Source organism: Nymphalis io, chromosome 6 (assembly GCF_905147045.1).
Source record: "Nymphalis io chromosome 6, ilAglIoxx1.1, whole genome shotgun sequence".
NCBI classification, from domain to species: Eukaryota; Metazoa; Arthropoda; class Insecta; order Lepidoptera; family Nymphalidae; genus Nymphalis; species Nymphalis io.
The window spans coordinates 8,906,407-8,919,400 of NC_065893.1; the positions used below are offsets into that span (position 1 = coordinate 8,906,407).

Consider the following 12,994-nt stretch of genomic DNA (forward strand, 5'->3'; position numbering starts at 1 on the left):
TGCAGACATGTTAAGGAACCTTACACTCTTCTGGATAGCACGAGCGAGTAATGTGGAGTAAGGAGGCAGAGGGGAATTCTCGTCTAACCACTGTTAGTGCCAGCCGCGCCCAAGCCGCGATGTGGACATAGCATTAAATGCATAAGTGAAACCAATTACATCAGTGAAAACATAAACGCTTTGGTGTTATTTATAATTTTATTATTTCGATAATTGCTATTCATTCATTTATGTTTATTGTATTATTTGTAACCACATTTTTAAATGAAAATTTTATAATTACCCAACTGCAAAAATATAGATTCTAAAACGTTCGATCTAAATTTTATGCAAAGATATTATTATTACGTTTATTATTATTACGTTACCTCAATCACTCGTTTGTGAAAAAAATAGTTTATATAACACAAAGCGCTTATATCATCGCTAATCTTAAGGTGTTAAATTGCAACGATCATAATTTAATTTTAATAGTTTTAAAATAAATTTAAAAAGTAAGAGTTTTGATTCAAATATATACTCGAAATCAAGTATTTAACATATAGATTTAATTTCCGTTATTATTTTCCGAGTTTCTTATTTATTACCTTTAATATTAAACTGTAGATAAACATTTAATTAAGAAAGCCGGATGATTTAATACGAAAAATGCAATATCAGTATCAGTTAGTGTTATCAATAACTTAACAAAGATAACGATCAGAATCCATCCAATAAAATAATAATAATAAGAACATATAAAATATTAATAACTGCAGTCGGATTTAATTTGCTTTATTTATCAACTGAAAGCCAGTATTAAAATAAAAAACAAATTAAAATGTTACAATAGTTATATCACAGGTACACAGATAAAAAATTAAAATATCGTACCCCGTCAAAAATGTCCATGACCTCGTCCCACCACTAGAAAAGAAAACAAATCCAATTTGTGATGCTGATATCTAAAAGACTATGCAGGCTGTTAGTGTTGTAATTTAAAAAAAAAAGAATTCGCGACGGTTAACCAATTTAATAGTGTGATTATGAGTTAGTGAAAATGGTTTGGAATGAAGAATTAATTTTTATTTTATTTTTATACATGTTCAACTTCATCCTGAGTTCCCATGTGAATGAAATGAATAAAAAAGAGGAGCTATTATCAGTTTTTTATTTACCTGTTTGGCCTCTTTGTCGATTACGGAAGACTTCCCTGGCACGTAGTTCTCTATTCTCCCTGGTTGGCTTTTGTACACTTCCTGTCGTGCTCTTCCGGACGCTAATGTGCTATATCTAATAAATATGAATAATTATGTAAGGAGGGTTATGATATTTTATATAAATAGAAAATATTTCAATTAGGTAATACTTCAAATAAATATAATTCCGTATTGGAATCTTGACAGATGATGTTTAAATGTTTCGCGGAATATATAGTTTTATATTCCATACCACAATTAACATTCATTTCATTACAGAGAGCCTACTAACTGCTTTAAAAAAATCCTCTATTGTGATAAATAGTATTTATAATAATAAAAAATATGTATTGGCTTCTGCTCTGTTCAATAAAATGCAATATATTTAAATATAATTTTTTTTAATTTTCATTTCATACACCTATCCACAATGTATATTTGTGTACATTTTACGTTGGTGTGCAGAGATCACAGTAGCGTACTTATTGCGAAATTTGATTTATTTGTGCAATAAAGCATAAAAATATACAGTATGTCAAAGTTCTAATTCCTTGAATCACTCACTTGTTATTCGCTACATAGGATGACACATCGTCAAATCTTCTGTCCTCCTGCACTGATGCTGTACGGCGTCTAGGGCCGGAAGTAACGTCACTATCATATGCATCACTCCACGTGCTTGATGCTAGCCTGCTGAGACCGCCCTCCGGTTCACTGAGGTACCCAGAACGGGGATCGAAGTACGCGTACTGCGACCTGTTGCTGTTGGGCCTTTGTAATTCACCTAAAATGTTATTTTTAATTACACCACGCAAATTATTTGCAGGAATCTAGGATAGTGAAATGTTTTCCTCAAAATGTGAAATCTCCTTATATTACTGAATATCAATGTTTTTATCATTTCATTCTTTACAATAGAATAAACTTGAAAATAAATGTTTTTATAATACACGTAATAGAAAAAAAAATCTATGTTAAAAATATAAAAAATTATAATTATTGAACTAAACTCGTAGTGTATAAAATGATAAATATATTTCCAAAATGTCGATAGTCACAATCAATCACATATTACGTCTTCTTCTTGTAAATTAAAGCGATTTCTGGATATCGTTAGATGGATAAAGATGCAAGCGACAAACAATGACGATGTGTCGAAGCGAAAAGTAATTTCATTTAGTATCAATTGTTTCTATGAAACTACAACAGTTACTTTGTAAATTTAATATTGATCACACACAATTAATATAAAACACATTACACCCTACTACGCCACGTACGTCCGTGCGTCCTTTTTTATTGTTACGAATGTTAATTTATATATCATACTCATATTACTGGTTGTAAGTATTGATTTATTGTTGTTAAATCAAGAAAGCGGACATTTACATTTTTAATTAGTGTATTAATAAAACATGAAGTATGAATTTATTTAATTTTGGATTATTATTATTATTCAAAAGCGTAATTATTTTATGTTGATACAGCCACCGATGCATGGAATAATTTTGAAAATATGAAATAATCACCTCGGCGGTTTTTGTATCGTATTGTCACACAATCCTCTGAAAAAGAAATAGTGTTTATGATGTTTGTGTATAATAACTAAAGAAAACAAATGTAAATAAAAAAAAAGTTAAATGTATATAATGGTCACTTACCGTCGTATTTGTTCTTGTGTATGGTGTCATACATTTTTTTGTACCACCTCGATGGGTCTTTCACTTCCTATAAAACGAAATGTATTGTATACGTGTATTATATTTGCTAGATACTATTGAATTTGAAGTTTAGGTTAGGCTAAGGTGAGGTTAGTGAATATAATATCGATGGCAGCAAAGTAGATACAGACATCTACATAATAGCATTTTTTTAGGAGATCACATTAAGTAAAAAATGTTAAGCCATTTCGAGATTTATGTACCAATTGACATGAAATTTTCCATGATGAATTAAAATAACATTTGATCATTGGCGATTTTATACAATTTTTTTAAATAAATATCGGATTTTGAAAAAAAACTTAAGTATATAAATGTAATGTTTTATTAAATAGCAGATCCCATTATGATATATCATAAATTATCAAGTTGAAAAGCAACAAACAGCTGAAACGTCTGTTTTTTGTCTAAATACTTATTACAAATAGCTAAGAAGAAAAGACGTTTTTATAAATTGCTAAATTGAAAGAACGCATATATTAAGATGCGTCTTTTCTACGTAGTATTATTTATTTTTCGATGATTTTTTTTCTAAGATGAAATAGAAAATATTATTTAATTATTTTCTTTTTTTTTTTAATTTGACACTTGATTTTGATTGACTTTGACTTTGATTGATATTATATAATCTATATTGCATAGCCATTCAGAAAGAAAATACTTTTATTTTAATTTGTCTTTCAACGGCAAATATTTTAATTTTAAATGTATCATCATATTTCAAATGCATAAGTATTTATTTTCTCAGAACTTACTTTTTTTAGATGCGTCTTTTCTACTTATTGCGGAGTAATAAATAATCGATAAATTCTTGTTGGTTGACTCTTAATAGTGGTCATATTTTTAAATCTCATAATAATTGTAAATATTTTCTTTAAATAATTTATAAAAGATGGTATTTTCTTACAGATCTAAGTGCTACGGGCATTCCGTCTTTGGTAGTTGGTCCGATTCCTTCGATTTTCTTCTTAACGTCAGTCATTTTCTGACTGCGCTCGTAATCGCCGCGGTCGCCTTCTGCTTCGCTGGCGTATTCTTTCCGTAATGCATGCACTGAAATATTATATGTGATATTAGAATTATTCCATTTTTTCTCATGATCAACATGATAAGCCGGATTAGGTTTACAGTGTGCGCATCAAAGAATAAACTCAAATGTATTTTAATTTGTTTTTGTAGTTGTTAATTTCAAACTAAAATAAAAAAAGCTCTTCTAGCTCATTAGATCCATATTGAAAAAGAGCCTGTTTTTGTTAGTGACGTCACTAACACAAAATAGATCTTCATATTTGTCTATCAATATTAAAATATTACTTACTTATAATTCCCTATTGGATTTATTTACCTGGGTCACCTTTGGGAGGAGATGGTCGATCACGCGGAAGCCGGGGATCTTTCTCCTGTTGGTAATTGCTGAGTCCACGAGAGATTTGACCTTCTGGAAAAGAAAGAGAAATATATTATTAAAAATAATTGTAGTTAAGTAATAGTTTGCTTTGAAAAATGTTATTAATATAGAAAATCTTTACAATTTTTTTTAGATACCATTATTCGCTTCTTTATAAAAGTTAACAATATCGCAATAATGTCGCAAGGACGCGAGAAATTACAAAATAAATATATATGTGCATTTGTACTTGTTTATTCTTCTCAAATGTAGATATTTTCTTTGACAAAATTCAAACCAAACTGAAATAACGTGTCGATGGAAAAATATAATAATTTATTATACATGTATTAAATAAATTTAAAATAATTTAATATTGTCATATGAAAACATTTGGGGACCTGTATTATTTCAAGTGTGAAACAATCTGCATGGTGCTTATTTATGATACACATCGGCGTACCGAGCTAACGTCTGCTCCAACAGAAAATCCAATTAGATAATAGTTATCTCAGACGACCCGCAGCACCGAATCCTCGATGCCATTGTGAGACCCTATTAAACTTTAATAAAACTGCCGAACCCTCGTCAGGCATCGCTTCAGTCATAGTTAAACGTTGGGGTCTCAACGTTTTACCATTTTCGATACTATATTGAATACGTCATTCGTTAAATTGACGGTTACCTTCCGGTATATTTATAAATGCCTTTGGTTGGTCAAGGAAAATGCATAGTACCGATATATAAGATAACTTTTCGCATAGATAGAAATGTTTTAAGCGTAAAACCTTTCATATATTAAGTATCCAACTAGCCCGACCAGGCTGCGTACTAAAATAGTGATTTTATTTAATCCCATATATTTTCTAAACAAAGTGATATGAACTTTGGCTACAGAACAATTCTATTGTAACGTTCTGTACAAACAATGCATCGTACAACACGGGGTGTGTATTCTTCACTTGTTTATTTAAATATATTTATATCATATTATTTCTGAAACTACAGATTACAATTTAAAAGTGTGAAATGATCGTAAAATGTTTATGTCCATGAACGTTTCAAATTAATTTGTTATTAATTTTAATAAGGATTAATATATTGGCACAATTAAACTAAAAACTAAACAAACAGTCTAAACTACAGTTGCAGTGATTTTTTTCTCTTTTTTCTTAATATAAAAGTGTTTACTATATTTGTCCACAGACCTAAAAAATCTCTCATATAAAGTATTTTCTTTTTATTTTAATACTTTATCTCTACATCAGCGTATTAATTAACACTGGAAAAAACAAATAAACAAAATTTACCCGTTTTATAATATCTCAATAATTTAAATAAAATCAATTTTAGAAGAATATTGTTCCTAAATCTTTAATAATATGTACCTATACTATATATAAAATTGATTTAAATAAAATTTACAATATACCCGGGCAAGCACCACTGAATTTTGATGTGCTTAATTTGTGATTATAATTTATCTCGTGCTTTACGGTGAAGGAAAACATCGTGAGGAAACCTGCATGTGTCTAATTTAACTGAACTTCTGCCAAATGTGTATTCCAACAACCCGCATTGGAGCAGCGTGGTGGAATAAGCTCCAAACCTTCTCCTCAAAATGAGGAGAGGAGGCCTTTAGCCCAGCAGTGGGACATTCACAGGCTGTTACGGTACGGTTACAATATAATTAAGTAAAAATTTGCCAATAATTTTCAAACACAACTTACTTATTTAATTTTAAATGAATACCTGCTAACTAGGCTGGAGTAATTCAAGTTTCGCGTATTATTAATTAACATTATTAAATTTAAAGGGATACAAATTTGAGATTACTGTTGGAAGGCTTAGGGATGACGATTCGAAGCAATTAGTAGGTAAACAAATTGTCACATTCGCGAAATATTTTAAGGGCAACAGAACGAGTTATCAAGTGTTTTTGCTACGGGGGACACAGTTATCAGCATTCCGTATTTTATAACGAAGGGAAACTCGTAGACTATTTATAAAACTTTGTCGGCAATTAACCCGTTTTATCAGTATGGACGTGAATAAATTATAAAAGTTCTTGTTCATAAATTTATTAAAATTCATTGCGAAATAGGATAGATAGTTAGTTAATATTATGATTATTGTTTTGAATACACAAAAAACGCTTTTATAGTGGGATTAAGACATTTTAAAATTAATTACTTTATAATTATGTGCCTATCATACCATGACAAATATTATGCATTTTTATATGCGTAAGACAACATTAACAACGAACGGTCTTGAATTGCAATGCATTGATTTACATTAAGATAATAATTATCCTGGGTGAATAATATAGGCGATTTAATACAATTCTCGTATCATGATTTATTATTGATATTTTAAGCTTTATGATTATTAAGCTTTATGAATTATAATGCAAGGTAGTTTCTTGTTTCTTTAATTGATTGATGATCACTATACATGTGGTATGTTTTTTTTAAGTAAAGCGTTTTTCAAAGTTTATAAAAATCTGTGCTACGAGGTTTGACTGAAAAACAAGTAATAAGAATCGAACACTTTGGGCTATTGAGACGTTATTATAACTATGTTTTGATTTAAATTATAAAAAATATGTATACATTACCACGTGCTTTCTGCAACAGAGTCACGGTTGGATTTTGAGCTCTTGGCAGGCGACTAGTGCTGGAAGACCCCAAGGTATTAAGTCCAGTAGCTGGTGCACTTAACGAGGTTCTGAGACGACCTTCGCTTTCTGACCCGCTTGTACAACCGTTCTGGTCAGAGCTCTGAAATGATACATTTTTTTCTTATTTCTTAATTATTGGTGATAATTGAATATTATATTGACAATGTATACATAAGCCACGTAGCCAGGCCGGCCAAGATCTAAGTGGAAAATGCCCATATGAGTCACAGCTATCATATGACCTGAGAGAACGCTGAGAGATTTCTTCGAACGTGGTAATACTATAAAAACACCACATACACCAACGCTAACCGATTTAAGTTTATTTCGAAATAAATATTTGTATTTTTATAAATGTACTAGTAATTGTACGAATGTTATTATTAATGCTTTCTTGTTATGATTCAGAGATAAGATAAAATTTTTAAATGTATATGTCAAATACATTGTTTTATTTAAAAAAAAACTAGAAAAATGTCATTAATCTTATACGTATGGGTTTTTCTTAGTTTATGATTCAACCAAAGATCAACTTACACCAAACTTTCGTCTCGGTGGTGGCGTGTCCTCAAAATGAACCGGACGGAAGGTTTTTCTCGGTGTCTGTGGTGATGTGGTGTTACTGCTCGGGGACCATACGGGCGGCGGCGGAGGCGGTGGTGCGTTAGGGCTTTCCGCGTTTGGCGTTACGCCCCCCGCTGGCGCCCCAGGCCGCCAAATAGCTAAAATAAATAATTTAACTTATTTATTGTTTTTTATGTATTATTTAAAATAAGTTTTATGTATTATGTAAGTAAGCACCTATTCCTGCACTGCACCCCAGAATTAAACAAATATCTTATTAAAAATCAATTCTATTTCATTAGAATCACTTATAGTGACATTCAAATATTGTTTTAATAGTAAATTCAATATCTCGTATTTTAAAAATAACGCATATGTAAAAAGTTATAATATCACAACAACACTTTAATACAACATTCGATCGAGCTGTTAACAAAAACTGCTTTGCCGTTTCGTCCTGTAAACCATATAAACAAACGACCAAAATACACAGCGGCATATTGATTACTATCCCAGTTGAATAACATTAGGTACTCGCTAAGGCTCGGAAACAATATGTGAGCAAATAAAACTGCGGGTAAATTCGAAGGTTAAGTTATACCTACTCCATTCAATTAGGGCATTTTCACACAGAGTACTGCATTTTACGATCTACGCTATAAATCTTCCTAAAGCGGACAATTGACGCGTGTTTATTCGGTCGTTTTGAACAAATTGGGTTAGCGGACACACCCTGTCTAAATAGTATGACATTTAAGTGATCGCATTAAATTTCTCATCCATAAACATTTACCTTTGCTTACATCAAATTAGTTAGAGCATATAAAAAGCAGGTCAAGTGATTGGAGACTCATCATCTCGAAATTTTGACTGGGTAATATTGGTCTTAACTTTATTTAAACAATAATTACTCCATTCGCTAAAAATATTGTTAATATCATTTAAATTTTAATACAAGTAATAAATAGTTGATTGTAACTTCGTAAACAAGTAGTGTTTAGTTTGTTTTAATAATACGTCGTTCAAACATTAAATCAGCATTGTGTTTAATTAACCTGATATTTGTACAAACGTTTATAAAACGTTCTAGTAAACCCAGTAAAACTTTATAAAACAAGTCACAGGGATTATCAGATTTATCACGAACACTTCTAATAAATAAACACAAACCGTATATATCGCATAAAATATGCCACGGTCGCTGGGGATTAAATCAGATCGAGATAATTGATTATTTATTAAATTGTATGGATTCGCACGCCAGCATCAAAGGCAAACGTAAATAAATTAAAAGTGAGCCAAAACGATTTCAATTAGGGCGAAATTGAGAAAGCCTGCCCGCATCCATACAAGTGACTTTAAGTGCTCTGTTGTTAACCGAGATGGTCCAGTGGTAAGAACGCGTGAATCTTAACCGATGATCGTGAGTTTAAGCCCGGGCAAGCAGAACTGAATTTTCATGTGCTTAATTTGTGATTTTAATTCATCTCGTGCTTGACGGTGAGAATTTCACTGAAATTCTGCCACATGTGTATTCCACCAACCCGCATTGGAGTAGCGTGCTGAAATAAGCTTCAAACCTTCTCCTCAACAACGGAGAGGAGGCCTTAACCCAGCAGTGGGACATTCACAGGTTGTTACAGTGTGGTTAATCAACATTCAGAAATAAAATCGTGCGAATGCTAAAAATGTAGTCGCATTAATTGATATTGCTTTTAGATTGTTCATACATACTTCAAATTTAAATGTTCATAGCTTTGAAGTATACGCAATAATTATTTTATATTTTTTGCTTAATATGAATAAAAAATAATTAATTTTAAGTTAGCTTTTAGAACCTTAAAATGGGACGGCAATCTGACACGATCGGAGAAAGTTTAGCTGCAGAACCAATGGCTTTACGTGTTTTACGAGAGACGTTATTACTGTACTTTTTTATATCGTGAATTTTTACTCAATCCATGCTCCTGCTTACATATTACATTAAAACGAATATGTAAAACACCGAAGTTCTTCTTAAATAATAGAAATTCAAATTTTTACTTATTTTATAATCCAACGTCGAACTGTAGCGTTAAAAAAAACTTTTTTTACGACCTAAAGTCATGTATATTTAGGATTCTCATCACAAAAACGATAGCGCCGCTTGTTAACTCGCTATGCGAATGAAACTATTTGTTGACTTTTATGCCAAAGTTGTCGCAATTACAAGAAGGTCCTATTTAACTCAACATACAAATATCAACACGTGATTGTGGAGATCACGTGCCATGAAGCTTTTTGTTGAATGGGCCTTTGGGCTAGATACTCGTACAGGAGCATTGATATTCATCATCTGTGTCTGTTTTGAGTAGAATAATATAATTAAATCTAATTGAACTATTCAAAATTGTGTTTTTCAAACGATTATATTTTTTTAGGTTAATTGGTGACACCACTTAGTGTTAGTCTAAAAACGATTTTCTTAAATGCATTTTACCTAAAACAGCAGTTACGAAGAAATGTTGCTAATATTTTCACATCTTCAGTTTATCATGATAAGAATTACCGTTTAACAAAAAAGGATACTTAATTAAAAATAAAAGAAGTTCAAAAATTAAGGTGTGGATACTAATATGAAATATTTTTATCGTCTATTGCAATTTATTTCAATAAAATATTTTCTATAGAAAGTTTTATATTAATGGTTTCTAAGCGTTATATTATACATGTTGCGGCATATTATTTTTTGAGGTACATACAAAAATCTATACACAACTGATAAATACAAAATGAGGACTTTAACTAAAATCAACAAACAAAAAAATTAAAAGCTATTTCATTACAAAAAGAAAGAATCTCCTATATAGAAGTATATCTTTTAAATTTTACCAATGTAAATAGTTTTTTTTATGAAGTTACAGTATATAAATGTCAATGATTAGTCATTATATTGACCTCGAATGAAATACTATTTTTGTAATTATGTCATGCCAGATAATCTAACCAAATTAATCACAAGACACACTATCTATTCCATAACTCATAATCCTATCCTAAGGGACATTAATCCTAAAGAAATAGTGAGATCAAGCCTAGTACAAACAGCTTTCCGTGCTTTTTGAAGTACGTGAGTGTCGATTTCTGGCTTCGAGTTTCTAATGAGATTTACAACAAAATAAGAGAGACTCTGAACCTTTTAGATAAACTAGGACTAGGCACTCATCTATCTTTAAATGTATTTGTTGCAAATATCAGTGAAATATGTATCTATATCATAGTCTTATTAAAAATTGAATAAAATGTAATTCTACTTTTAAATATTTATCATTTTCACAGAGTTAATATTAATATTTTCTTAATATATTATTCAATGATCAGTGGCCGAATATATCACAATAATTTGCTAAAACCATCAACGTGGTCCTAAATCGCTAACATAGGTTATCGGTATCAAAACATCTAAAAAGGCATTGATATATTTATACTAAAATACTATTACTTAAGAAAGTAACAATGCTTTAAATTAAAACTAATGTCCTCCGGTCCGATTTTGGCCACGGCGGCCAATCCCAAGAGAGATTACCCACCACCCTTTGAATGCTGACCCACGGCTTTGCGTGCTTTCCGAGGCACGAGAGTGTCCACACTTCCAACTTGCAATAACTTTTTATTGGGCCGACCTGAGAATTGAACCCAGGTACTTGGGGTCCGCGGCCTTATATCTAACCACACACAACACCAACGAGGTTTTATTTATACTTACAGCTATTAATAATGTATAGTTAGGTATTAAGAGCAATTAAATCAAAATTGCTAATCTTTCATCTGTATTTTATTTGTTTTTGTATGGATAGTAAATTTATTTAAGTTTAAAATAAAATATAAATGTAAGCTACTACTTGTGTGTCTGATCAAAAACATAAGAGCATAAAATTTTCTCAATAGAAAAAATCACGAAATGTCCTTTAGACTTTACATTTTGGCTGTGTTATATACCTATAGCCATGGATTGAGATAAAAACTGGAAAATTATTTACATTTACAAATAATCTAGGTCTGCAACTAATCTTTAAGGCGCTCTTCGTTAAGACGGAAAGGGTACCGCTGGTTTTTTAGTGGGTATTCCGATGTTCATGGCGCACTCGGTGCCTTGGACACTGGCGAGCCCCGCATACCCCCTCACCATTCCCGTGGGGGAAACGCGTAACGCGTTTTTCCAGCGTGAAAAAAAAGTCTGCAACTAATTAGGATTTTTTGTAAAGCTCTTTCGCTTAATTTTTTTAACAATAGAAAGCTTCTGTTCTGGCATTACTACATTTTAATTCCGCGAAAAACGTAAATCGGAGTTAGGATGACATCAACTTTAATGAAATTTTTAATGAATTACTAATAATAAATATTAATTAGAATTAACAAGAAAAGCTTAGATTCTGAAAATTAAGTAAATACTTATTAATGTTGCACTAATAAAAACGTTATTTTTATCTCGTCGAGAGAAATTGTTACAATCACTTGGACCTCTTTTCATTCATTAAAACTTGGTCTCTTGCTATTCAAAGTTGTTAAGTATAAGAATTTTTTCAGACGTATTTTTCATTGAATTAACTGCGGACGATTCAAAAGAGAATTAAAGTAAATTTGAAGCAGTTTAAAACTTATTTCATTAAACATTGACTCGTTTAAACCATAACTATAATTTCTTTGAAAAAAAAAACTAAAAGGATTCGGATAAGTGTAATGAATTTGAAGTTGTTGAGATTTTAATTAGAATGTTTATAATTATCTACAATATTAAAATTTATTCTACAAATAAATTGTCTATATTTCTTAATATCTTATTTATATTATATATACATTTCTTTTATCTTTTCGATAGATTACACATACTTATGTTCGTTACTTTAAACATATGTTTCCTTTCATATTATTAAATATATAATAATAAATATAAACAAACGTACGTGTTATATTCTTCATCACATAATCAAGATATTTATTCTAATATACAGTATGTAACGACCATAAAAGTACCAGTGATGTGCCTTCTGTTAAGAATAATACGGTAATCTATCACGCTGCTGCGCTGCGTAGTTATTGATTTACATGTTTCAATTTCTTCCAAGACAAGATTTCCTTCCGATATTTTCCTTTACCGCCGAGCACCAGGTGAGTTATTAACATAAAATTAACCCTTTAATAACTCTGGGTGCTAGTCGAGATTCATACATGTTTGCATTAACAAAAAAGCCATTTTAGCTTCAAACAAAAACTGTGTAAAGAATACAGATTATGGTTGACTGATCAAATGCCTTGAATACTCTACCATACTAATGTACGTGAAAATTGACTTATCTATAACAAACAAAAAAACCATTATTATTATTACATAATAAAAGTACAAATTGTGTTTATTTATAAGTTCGTATTTTCGTAACGTTTACCTAAATAGAACCGTTTCCTGTTTTCGCTAACACCTTCT

The 12,994-nt window shown here is 30.8% G+C and overlaps 1 protein-coding gene across 9 annotated transcripts in view; it reads right to left on the reverse strand.

The window, feature by feature from the left end:
- The window catches only part of LOC126768858 (sorbin and SH3 domain-containing protein 1), a 150,863-nt gene that overhangs the window by 24,054 nt on the left and 113,815 nt on the right, over positions 1–12,994 (reverse strand). For 7 of the 9 annotated variants that reach the window (XM_050487223.1, XM_050487224.1, XM_050487217.1 and 4 more), the window contains 9 exons: positions 7,507–7,691; positions 6,907–7,069; positions 4,245–4,337; positions 3,807–3,952; positions 2,840–2,906; positions 2,708–2,743; positions 1,743–1,962; positions 1,158–1,272; positions 874–906 (listed from right to left, as the gene is read on the reverse strand). In XM_050487223.1, coding sequence (XP_050343180.1) covers positions 874–906; positions 1,158–1,272; positions 1,743–1,962; positions 2,708–2,743; positions 2,840–2,906; positions 3,807–3,952; positions 4,245–4,337; positions 6,907–7,069; positions 7,507–7,691 — 1,058 coding nt within the window. The remainder of the gene's footprint in view (positions 1–873; positions 907–1,157; positions 1,273–1,742; positions 1,963–2,707; positions 2,744–2,839; positions 2,907–3,806; positions 3,953–4,244; positions 4,338–6,906; positions 7,070–7,506; positions 7,692–12,994) is intronic. The other 2 variants (XM_050487216.1, XM_050487215.1) reach the window with 2 other exon arrangements.